The following is a 12,364-nucleotide window of genomic DNA, read 5'->3' as shown; positions in this document are numbered from 1 at the left end:
AGATAGACGAAGTACACTGCTGAGGGGAGTAGTGGGCAGGTCAGGAGAGGTCTGCCACGCCATGTGGGTCAGCTCCCTGGCAGGGTCTCTAACCTGTGCTGCAGTGGCTTCGGAGAGCTTCATTATGGGGTGCTTTAACCTGTTGCACCACCAGAGAGAGCCCCTGATTTCACTTTTTAATTCTGTTTTTTTTTTTTTTTCCTTTAAGTATTTTCAGGTTATATTAGGTATATAACTTGTTTTGGACTGGTACATCTTATATTGTTCCTCTGATTATGAATAAAGGTCTCTATTTTTAATCACTGCTTTTTGTTTTTAAGTCTACCTTTTGTGTTGTGATATTTATTTTTCTGGTAATTGTTGAGATTTATCTGGTGTTTCTTTTCATTTGCTTTTTATTGTTTTTATAGTTGGGCCTTACATTGGTTTTCTAGGGCCACCATAGTAAAGTACCACAAGCTGGGTGATATTTAACAATAGAAATTTATTGTATCAGTCCTGAATGCTGGAGATCTAACACTAAGGTATTGTCATGTTCTCTCTGAATATGAGGCAAAGAGAGGAATGTTCCTTGCCTCTCTAGCTTCTGGTGTTTACTGGTGGTATTGGGTATTCATTGACTTACTTACTGCTTACCACCTTCACCTCACCTCTGAATGTGTGTTTCCAAGTCTTTTTCTTTCTTTAAGATTAACAGTGATATTGAATATAGGCACCATTCTAATACATGTGACCTTAGTTATATATGCTGTAATGCTATTTTCAACTGAGTTTATTTTCACAAGTTCTGGTTGGGCATTAATTTCTAGGGTGAGATTCACTCAGTTTAGTACTGTTCTGTTGAGGTGTAATTTACATGCACGGAGGGCTCCCTTTTTGTTTTACAAATTTGTAAAATTTTGGCAAATGCATATAGTTGTACAGCTATTAATGTCATCCCCTCACCACAGTCCCCCTTCTCCCCCCCCCTAAAAAAAATCCTTTTATAGTTGATGCCTATACCAATTGCTAACTCCTGGCAACCACTAATCTGTATTATGTGTTTGTATTTATGCCTTTTCAAAACAGTCACATAAATGGAATTATCTATATTGTATTTTTATAACAGCTATTTTAAATTGTCTTCCAGTTAATACCAACATCTGTTGTTTCAGCTTTGCTGTCTCTTAATTTTTTCTTGGTATTTTTATGTTGAGTGACTTTGGATTACATATTGTAATGTAATCCAAATTACAATTTTATGAAGTACTGTTGATTTTTTTTTTAAAGGCATACCAACAGTCTAGTTGAGTTAAAGCTAGATATTCCAGTGAGCCACCTTTTGATTCTGGTTTTAATGTCATTTCTGTTTTCAAATCAAATGTGTTTGGAGTGTACACCTTCTAGAGGCTAATTTGGAATCTGGGCAATGGTCTTGATTTATATCTTAGCTTATTTCTCAGAATATATGAGATAGGTCATTCAGAATGAGATTCAAGCTACTACTATTCATAGAGAATCTCGAAGTTCATGTATAAACTTCTGGAATCACTGTCCTGAACTCTTAGTACTTAATGATCTTCTTGGTATTTTTTGATCTCTATATTCCCGTTTTTGTTCCTTCACTTTGAAGCTCATGTATTTTTTCTGTTTTGTTGACTTCCCACAAATATTACTGGGAAACAAATATTATGTGCAAAACATTATGTGTTTATGTAACCTCGCATTCCTTGGGGTTCCACTTTGCAGTAAAAAGGAAGATTACAGATGTTTGTTTGTTTTTTACATTCCTTTTTTCCTAAGATATACTTATTTATGGACTGTTTTTATTGTCTTTCCTAAGGCATTTTACAGCAGAGATGAATTTTTTTTTAACTGAAATGAAGCCTGTGAAATTTCTTTCTCTCTTTTTAAACAATTTTATTCATTAGGGCATTACCTCTCCTTTCAGGTCAAATTCTTATTGTCCATGTGATATAGCCAGTAAAGATGTATTTATACTAGATATTTGTAAAATACATCATCTTCACTCTCAATCATTGTTATCTGTTGAGCTTTTCTAAATTCACATTCTTAGGCCTCATCTCTCGGGAGTCTGTTTCAATAGTGATTAAGGAAGAAAATTGCCTGCATGCTTAGGCTTCCTATGTTAGCATTCTTGATTCATTGCAGGAGAAATCTAAGGTCTGGGAGATTTCTTTCAGGGCATCTGTGTCTGAGGAAGAATATGATGAGAGTTTTCCTTGAAAGTTTTTATTCAGGGGATATCCCAGAGCAGTTTAAGTTCCATTTGAACACGTAAGGTATTGAACCACAATTTTACTATCTGTGTTGGCCAGAGTTTCAATCTCTCACCATCATCCCAGGCACTGATTCATCTTTTTAGAAATTGTGAATTATTGAACATGCCATTTTTAGTTGATTATTTCTAAACCAGTTTCACAAAAGTTAGGATTTAATACTATCCTATCACTTTCTTTTTTTAAATATATATTTTAAAAGATTTATTTATTTATGCGTATGGAACTGGGATACAGGCCAGGGGTGCAAGGGCAGTGAGAGGATTCACAGAGACAGTGGAGCGTAGAACAGGCAGATCGACAAGTACATTGCTGAGGGGAGCAGCGAGAGGTCCCCTTGTGGGTCACCTTAGGGCTGGGGATCTAACTCAGGCAACTGTGGCTCCCTTGCAGTGCTATGCTTTAACCCATTGTGCCACTATGGAGAGCCTATCCGTTCACTTTCTTTATTGGTTTAAGGATAAAAGCTTTATTGGTTTAAGGATAAAATTGAATTATACATCTAGCAAAGTGCTTAAGATGTACAATTTCATGTGCAGACAGTCTTGAAATTTTCATATGCGTGTGTCCATGTAACTACTGTATAGTCAAGACAGAGTATTCCTGGTATTTGAGTAGGTTCCCTAATCTTCCTTTCTTGGGTTAGTCACTGTTCTGATTAGTTTCTTGCCTATCCTCAGACATCACATAAAAATGGATTCAAGTAATATATATACTTATGTGTATCGTATTATTAATCAAATGATTTTCATGGCATAAGCCTTATGATTTTTGACTCCTTTATACTAAAAATACTACAACAATATAAAAGCTGATTTACATTGAATATATTCCTTTCCCACTCTACAACTTCAGTAACTTTTTGCTTCATCAACTCACTGCTATCTATAGCTAAAGGTGATTGTTCTTGTAACTCTCACTTTTCTTTTTTCATATTTTCTTGTACTAGTGCATAAAGATGAAAAAAGAGTTTTCTAAAATTTTATTTTCTATTTGTTCTTGACCATGCTAGCATTTGGTCTGGAGTAAAATTCAGTTTGAACAAGATTTCCAAAGTTACGGTATTACTCTCACGTTTTTTTTTCTTTGCTTTCTAACAGCATGATGGAAGTGGTTCACTGCATGATATCCAACTATCATTGCCTTCCAGTCCAGAACCAGAAGATACTGACCAAATATATAAGGTATGACTATATATAGTACTTCTGACTGCTCAAAATTACTTTTATTACTAAAATGGTAAGCAAAAACATTTGATAATGTTTGTATTAAAATATGCAGGTTTTGGGGGGTCTGGGGGTTAAATAGACTTGCTTTTAGATTTTTCTAACTTTAAAATTAAGTTAAAATGGATATGACATCCTGTGTACTTTCATTTTCACTTTAACAGTTGTGTAATCATTTGTCCGTCTATCACTACGCGTCTACTAGTGTACGATTTTTTTAAAGATTTATTTATTTATGCACACAAGAACTGGTGTATAGGCCAAGGTGTGGGGAATGAGAGGACTCTCACTAGAGACATATTGAGGAGCAGAATAGGCAGATCAACTGAAATACACTTCTGAGGGGAGCAGCGGGTGGGTGAGGAGAGGTCTGCCATGCCATGTGGGTCACCTCCCTGGCCAGGGATCAAACTTGTGCTGCAGTGGCTTTGGAGAACTAAATAGTACTGTGCTTTAATGTGTTGTGCCACCAGGGAGAACCCAGGATTCTTTTTTTTATTTAAACATTTAATAATTATGCTTAAGTTTTAAAAACATGCTGTCCAATAAAAATCAAAATGATTAGTAGGTACCTCTCATATCAAATCACAGAATTGAAGAAATATAGTGAATGTGAGATTATTTTTCTTTTCATGTTCAAAATTATAGAATGTAGATAAGTTGTAGTGAATGTTTGAAAGTATCTTTGTAATTTTCATCTTTAGGCTTGTTTTAGTTGAAGAAAGCTTTTTTATATTAAGATATCATTGAGATATAGCATTGCATTAATCTCAACTGTATAAGGTATCATTGAGAGGTAGCATTGCATTAATCTCAACTGTATAATGATTCAAGGCATGTGTGTATGTGTATATTATGAAATGATACCATAATAAGTTAATATCCATCATCATCCATAGTTATAAAAACTATAACTTTAAAAATATATATATTGTGGTAACATTCATTTGCATTGTTGTTTGTATTTTAGAGTTATAGTAACTTCTCCTTTAGGTGCTATTATACTCCTACTACCATGACACCCCATAATCCATTCTACTCTTGTAGCAACTTTCAAGGAAGTAACATGATATTATTAACTGTATTTTCTATGCTATATGTTGCATCCTCCCTGACTTAATAATTAGAAGTTTGTTCATTTTGACCATCTTCAACCATTTTTGCCTACCCTTCCCCCCACACATCTCAGAACTTGAACAACTACTAGTCTCTTCTCTGTATTTATAAATGTGGGTTTTGTTTTTCATTTGTCTCCTCATTGGATAAATTTGTAAACTTTCAAATACCTTGTTGTAGGTATTTTTCACCCTTAGGATCATATGTAGCATGGATTTCTGGAAAATGAACCTTATCGCTTTGTGATTTCTGATCTACCTGTTTTTTCGGTATTCTCATTAATCACATTGAATATTGCTTTCACTAATAAAACAATACAGATAGTAATTTGATTTTTATTTTTTTCACAGTGAAATAACACTTTTTGCCAACTATATGTATCATTGTGAGAACTTGCTATTTGTCTGTTGGGTCCTAGAGAATGATGTAATAACATGTTAGGACAGATCTGTGTCCACATAGGTTTCTATTAGCTTTTAATACCATATATTGTTAATCTACTTGTCGTTCCTATGGCACTTAGGTTGCTTCTATAACTTGGATTTTACATATAGTGCTGCAATGAACCTAGTCATGCATATATCCCTGCAAATAGTGTTTTTGAATTTTTTGGGTAGATACCTAAGAGGAGAATTGCTGGATCATATGGTGGATCTATTTTTAATAATTCGAGATGCCGCCTGTTTTCTTTTAGGGGCTGGGTTACATTTTCTCTACAAACTTAACAATACTTGTTTCTGGTCATTTTGATATGGGCAGTTCTCATAGGTGTGAGGTGGTATCTCATTATGTTTTGTTCACCATTCCCTGATAAGAGATGATGAGCATTTTTTTCATGTGTTTGTTGGCCATTTTTATGTCTTCTTTCAAGAAGTGTGTATTTACATCTTGTGCCAATTTTTATTGTTTCTGTTTTTTTCTGCTGAGTTATGAGAATTCTTCATAGAAGACCCTACATATGTTACCCCTTGCCAATCACATATAAAGGAGTGAAACTAGACTACTCTCTCATCCATATGCAGAAATTAATTCAAACTACATTAAAGACTTCGATGTAAGATCTAACAACATAAAACACGTTGAAGAAAATATAGGCAAAAATACTCTAGAACATTGACCTCCATGATATTTTTGGGCAAGGAAAGAAAAGCAAATGGGAAAAGTAAATGGGACCACATCCAACCAAAAATCTTCTGTATAGTGAAAGAAATTGTCATTAAAATAAGGTGACATCCTACTGAGTACAGGCAGCTTTTATGTATTTATTGATAACTAGCTAAAATCACTGTTTTGTATATATTTATTTTCACTATAAGAACTAAATTCTAGTTTTTTTTTTTTTTTGCTGGGATATAAGGACACATGAGGATAATAGCATCCATATCATCTTGTAGTTAGGATAAAATGCTTAGATACCAACAGATACTTAGTTCTTGCTACCTCATAATTACTTACTGAATGTTAGCTGTCTACTGCTATTATGGTTTCTAGTAACATGCTAGACTCTGAGACTATGAATTCTTAAAAGATCAGAATTTTTTTTAAATAGCTAAGATCAAAATTTTTTTTAAATAGCTATTTTTTTTTTATTTCACAACAGTTTATTTTTACATCATTTTGTACATTTTTCCCCCCATCTCAATTGTAATCCCCGCAAGTTTCCCATCACCAAGTCACCCATCACCCATGTGCCATCACCATGATCCCATTTTTGATCCCATTCCTTTCTCCACCCCTGCAAAATGTCTCTGGTATATGGTTGTTCATTATTTTTGTTATTTTCTCATTTTCTCGCCTGGTCCATTATACTCCTGCTATGAGTGAAACCATCCGGTGTTTTTCTTTCTCTTTCTGGCTTATCTCACTAAGCATGATCTTTTCCAGCCCCACCCAAGTTGCTGCAAAAGACATGTGTTTCTCTTTTTTGGTTGTAAATAGCTATTTAAAAAAAAAAATAGCTTAATACCAAGGATGCTTAAGACCTTAATTGGACTGAATATTGACTTAATGTTTCTCATTAGGGTATTTTAAATACATTTAAATACCTAACCTTAATTTTTGAAATGTTTCAGAATGAAGATTTATTAAATGAAATAAAACAACTGAAAGAAGAAATAAAGAAAAAAGATGAAAAAATTCAACTATTAGAACATCAACTTGTAAGTATTATAGTGGAATATATTTCAAACTGGCAAATACATCTTTTTTTAAATAAAATTCTAACCAGAATTGAAATTCAACTTTATTTTTGACTTTCAGAATTGTACTTTTGTTTTTATTTTTAGCTTATATGTACTCAAGCTATATGTTTTAACTTTTATTCTACATATTACATATTCAAGGTAGGAAGAAAATCTTTGTGGACTCATTTTCAGTGGCCTCTGCTTTGAGAATTTGAAATTCGTCAGTTTGCATTCATTTTTTATTGATGCAGATGGATTTTCCTTCACGTGTATTTAAGGAACTATGTTGATCACTTGAGAACAGGGTATATTCTTTCTCTGGAAAGTGTAAAACCAGCTGTTATGACTTAGGGTGTCTGAGTAAAAGATATTCTAAGAAAATGTTTCTTAATCATGGATGCTCTTGAGTGACCTCTCACATTCATGTTTGAATTTTTATAATAAAATTTTATAATTGCTCCAGTAGTCTCATACAAAACAATATGTGCAGTATCTTGACTTTAGTTACAAATTTTTGGGTAATATAAAATGTCATGATAACAAAAATATAGTGGCATAAAAATTATAAGAGGTTAAAGAAAATTTTCTGTTGGGAAATCAGAAGCATATTTTAGTATAACAGCAATTCAGCAATAAGAATACTATTTAACAATATCTCTGAACATAAAGGGTATAGTATAGTGAATTTTGAGCCATTAGTCAGATCATAGACCTTCAACTTATGAACAATAAAGGGCAACTGGACCATATGAGTAAGGACATGCAGAAACTTTTTGAGTCTGAAATATGACTAACATAATAAAACTGAGGACCTACTAAGTATAAAGAAGGAAAGCTTCAAGATTCAGTATTTGTATTTCAAGCTAACAACAGGTCTGGCCAATCCAGATAATTTTTAGGGAAAAGAAAATGACAGGATTATGAAATTAAGCCAGTGTAACATTTTGTAAAAAATTACTGTGGAGCTCAAGAAGTTGCTAGTGTACTTCAGGAAAAAGATGTGATCCCAATTTTTATGTTTATTTAAGTTTCCATTTATGTAAATATTTGCTAGTTTTTACTCAGATATTAGAAGACAGAAGACAGAAAAGAACTTATTTCTGCAATTAGTACTCAGGGTAGATTAAGTAATGTGATTGCATTAAGAGAAATGTTTTATCTTTTCTTTATATGCTTCTTAGATATATTAAAAGTTAAGTCCCAATACAGTGAATTCCAAGAGACTCTTAAAGTTGATATATCTGTAGTGAATTTTGTAGTGACTGTCCTATTTAGGGGTGGGCAATATGTTTATGCTACAGATTTTTTAAAAAATATTTATTTATTTATGCTTATAAAACCGGGTACAGGCCAGAGGTGTGGTGGGTGAGGATTCACCAGACAGAATGGGGAGCAGAACAGGCAGATCCACTGAAATACACTGCTGAGAGGAGCAGTATACGGGTCAGGAGTGGTCTACCATGCCATGTGGGGTCAGCTGCCTGGCTGGGAATTGAACTCATGCTACATTGGCTTTGGAGAGCTTCATAACGTGGTGCTTTAGCCCATTGTGCTACCAGGGAGAGCCCGGTACAGATTGTTTTATAAATGGAACTGGGATACAGACCAGAGGTGCAGGGTTTGAGAGGATTCACCAGAGACAGAGTGGAGAGCAGAACAGGCAGATCTACTGAAATACACTGCTGAGGGGAGCAGCAGGTGGGTCAGGAGAGGTCTGTCACACCATGTGGTAACCTCCCTGGCTGGGGTTCAAACTTGTGCTGCAGTGGCTTTGGATAACTTCACAGTGCTGTACTTGAACCTGTTGTATACCCAGGGAGGGCCCAGATGTTTTTATTTTTAATTGGGTTTCATTTTCTATATGGATTGTAATGATCCAGTTGCAATGAAAACGTCAGAGTATTGGTTAATATTTTTAAAGTAGAAAAACATTTTAATTTGATGAAATTACCAAGAGTTTACTAGTTAGCTTTTTCTACAAGGAAATATATTTACCTTGAGTGGAACTATTCAACAAATAATATGGTTGTATACCAATTTCACCTCAAGGACAAACTGTTACCAGTCTTTTTAAAAATGAGATGTTTGAGGGACCAAGGTTCACATAATAGGTACATTACTTTAATAAATGTCTAAATAACTATACTTTGAGTAGAATTATGTGTAGAGAATCTATTTGTGATTATCAGACTGATCTTATCAAAGAACAGATAACTCTTAAAAATAATGGTTCAGTAGAGTGCATACCTCTTGAAAAGTTTGTTCTCTGTGCTGTTATTAGATAGAGCAACGTTTGATTTATTACATTCTTCCATTTATAGACATTTTGATTGTTTACACTATTTTTAGCTATTATGAATAATGCTGCTGTGAATATTTGTGTACAAATGTATTTTGGACATGTTTTCAGTTTCTTGAATTTGTAATACTTCAGGAAAATACTTAAAATTTATAATCACATTCATTACATATTGTATATTGCTATATATTCAACAACTATATAATTAATACTATATATACTTAGACACATAGAATCATAGGTAGTAGGTTTTATGGGAGACATAAGCACTTACCAAGGATAAGTTTTATTTAAAAATTTAACCTTCCTGTCTGATTATAGAATCCAGTTGAAGAATACGGCAGACTACTGAATAAGCCTTAATTTTTGCCTTTTTCTGTTATTTTATTGGTACTTCCTAAAAGTGTCCCTTATTACTTCATCAGTATAAATATGTGTTTGTAAAAATTCATCATTGGAAAAAATTATTATTTTTGTTTAGGCAAGTCGGTGTAACTGCCACCAAAAATCTAAAGAGGAAAAATGTACATATGCTGATAAATACACCCAAACACCCTGGAGAAGAATTCCTGTAAGTAACATATATTTGTTGTTTATTATTTTGACATTTTGATCCACAATTACTCAAATTTCTAATAATTTTGAATCTACCAGGGCTGTTAAATTTTTTTTTTTTTTTTTGGTAAGTTGGTTTTTCTTGTCTCTCAGGTATTTATGTGCTTTCCAAAGCTTTTCTTGTGTGTCTTATATGATTGAATGTGAATTTAATAGCAATTCCATTCTACAACTCATTTTATATGAATATCTAGTCTTCTCTCACTACATGCATTTGAAAGTAGGTACATGCACTTGAGAGTAGTATGCCCCAGAAGAAATAAAATCCAAAATGTAGTTTTCCTCATTAGCAACATATGACACTGAAAATATATTTTTGTTGTTGAAACTTTGTATCTTTTCTTATTATGATGATTATTAAAATAAGTGTTAAGGCTAATAGGAAATATAACTACGTTAAAATATAGGTAGTAAAATTTATATTTTAGGTGTAGTTCAAGAATGGGTTCTTCTAAAAGTAGAAAGTAACCATGAGTTCTGTGCTTTGTTGTTTCTCAAAAGTGTTACATCTCAAAACATATCTAGTGTTAAAACAAAACAAAACAAAACTGACATTAATTTAATCTGAGTTTTTCACAATTCAGTGCAGGATGTGTCTGAACAGAATCATCATATGACCAGAAGTAATTGTTATCCTAGCTTAAGGTACCAAGTCACATAATTCTTGATTTAATTAGCCAATCTTGACTCTTCTTTGCCACCTTTAGCAGTAGAATCCTAATTATATAAATGAAGAAGGAAATGTAAGAGTCAGTGTAATTAATCTACTTTTTGAAAATTAAGCTATAGGCTTTTATACATTTTTTTCTACTAATAAGTAATTGTTAGTATAAGACACTGTATAAGATACAATGTTAATAATTTATTTGACAGAAGTTTGGTGAACTTCTTGGTCTCTGCTAGACTCTTTGCAGTCATTGTGGGGAACTGAGGAAGGAAATATACAGATAAATACAAATTCCTCCATTAACTAATGCTTAATAAAGGAGATGACAGTATGATATAGTTAAAGCCTATTAAGTTCTATAAGATTCAAAAGATTGGGAATGTCTAATAGTAAGAATCAAAGAGTTTAGTGAAGAAGATGAATGCAGTGATTGAATATCTAGAGCAAAAACAGTCAACAAAAATTATATATTTCCTTATTTTCAAAGACTTTGAAAACTTACCGGTGGAGCTAGTTACAGAAAAAGACTAATTCTTGCTTCTAGACGGATGCTGGGCTTTTCAGGTATCTCCAGATTCCGCAGTTGCTGTGTTTGTGTCTTAAGACAGTGTTCTTACTAAATAGATCCGATCCTTAATTTCATTAAGTATGAGATGTGCCATTTTGTCATTGTCAGTCTTTAATCCATCTCTAGCTCCCTCAATTTCACTGTTCTGGAAACTGTACTAGTGATCCTGTTCACTAGACAAACGGAAAAATGGTCCAGAACAACTCCATGATATTCCTGAAGAAAAAAAAAAATATATATATATATATATATATTTTTTTTTTTTTAATTTTTGAAAACTTTTTATTATTTTGTATCTTTCTTCATTTTGTGCATTTTTTCATTTCAGTTGTAATTCCCATGGGCTTCCTACCACCAATTCACCTGTGTGCCATCACCACAATCCAGTGCACTCTTCCCACCTTAGTTCTGATCCCATTCTCCCTTCCACCATCTTAAAATGTCTCTGGTTTATAGTTGTTCATTGTTTTCATTTTTACTCTACTACCTTTGTCTCTCTTTCTGTTTTTTTTCCCCTGGCCCCTTATGCTCCTGCTATGAGTGAAACCATCTGATATTTTTCTTTTTATTTCTGGCTTAAAATTTTACTAAGCATGATCCCTTCCAGCTCCATCCATGTTGCTGCAAAAAAGGCTTGAGTTTATCATTTTTGACTGCTGAGTAACATTCCATTGTGTTTATGTACCACGTCTTTTTTTTTTTTTTTTTTTTAAGATTTATTTATTTATTTGTGCATACAGAACTGGGGTACAGGCCAGAGGCTCAGGGGCGGTGAGAGGCTTCACCAGAGACAGAGTGGGAGCAGAACAGGCAGATTGACAAAGTACACTGCTGAGGGAAGCAGTGGGCGGGTCAGGAGAGGTCTGGCTCGCCATGTGGTCTCCTCCTGGGCAGGAGGCAGGCGGGAATTGAACTCATGCGGAAGTGGCTTCAGATTCTCAGTGCTGTGCTTTAACCCGCTGCGCCACCAGGGAGGGCCTGTACCACGTCTTTTTAATCCAGTCTTCTATTTTTGGGCATTTGGGTTGATTCCAGAGCAACAAGACAGGAAAAAGACATACAAGGAATCCAAATAGGCAAAGAAGTAAAACTATCTATTTATATATGATATGATAATATACATGGAAAACTGTAAGAGCTCCATAGAAAACTAATGAAAACAACCAGTTTAGCAAGGTTGCAAGCTATAAAATCTTGAATATATTTCTAAGTTAGTTTTACTATGATCTTTGGTGAAATGAAGGTAATCTTTGCAGTCTAGAATTCTTCTAATTAACCCAAACCCAGTTACTTTTTTTATTATAGAAATCACCTGGCTAACTTTGTTTTATATGTAAGGTAACAAAGCCAGGGAAATTATGGCATGCTAAACTTATTAGTGACTGAGATAGTACTATGATTTCAGTCTCCT

At 33.7% G+C, this 12,364-nt stretch overlaps 1 protein-coding gene across 7 annotated transcripts in view; it reads left to right on the top strand.

The window, feature by feature from the left end:
• CCSER2 (coiled-coil serine-rich protein 2) overlaps window positions 1–12,364 on the top strand; it is a 94,063-nt gene that overhangs the window by 57,572 nt on the left and 24,127 nt on the right. For all 7 annotated transcript variants that reach the window (XM_004680684.2, XM_004680683.2, XM_012723682.1 and 4 more), the window contains exons 7-9: window positions 3,380–3,463; window positions 6,694–6,780; window positions 9,585–9,674. In XM_004680684.2, coding sequence (XP_004680741.1) covers window positions 3,380–3,463; window positions 6,694–6,780; window positions 9,585–9,674 — 261 coding nt within the window. The remainder of the gene's footprint in view (window positions 1–3,379; window positions 3,464–6,693; window positions 6,781–9,584; window positions 9,675–12,364) is intronic.

This window comes from Condylura cristata, unplaced genomic scaffold (assembly GCF_000260355.1).
Source record: "Condylura cristata isolate star-nosed mole 26May11 unplaced genomic scaffold, ConCri1.0 scaffold00011, whole genome shotgun sequence".
In the NCBI taxonomy this organism is placed as follows: domain Eukaryota; kingdom Metazoa; phylum Chordata; class Mammalia; order Eulipotyphla; family Talpidae; genus Condylura; species Condylura cristata.
The sequence above is the reverse complement of the archived record's forward strand: the minus strand, read 5'-3'. Positions and strand labels throughout refer to the sequence as shown.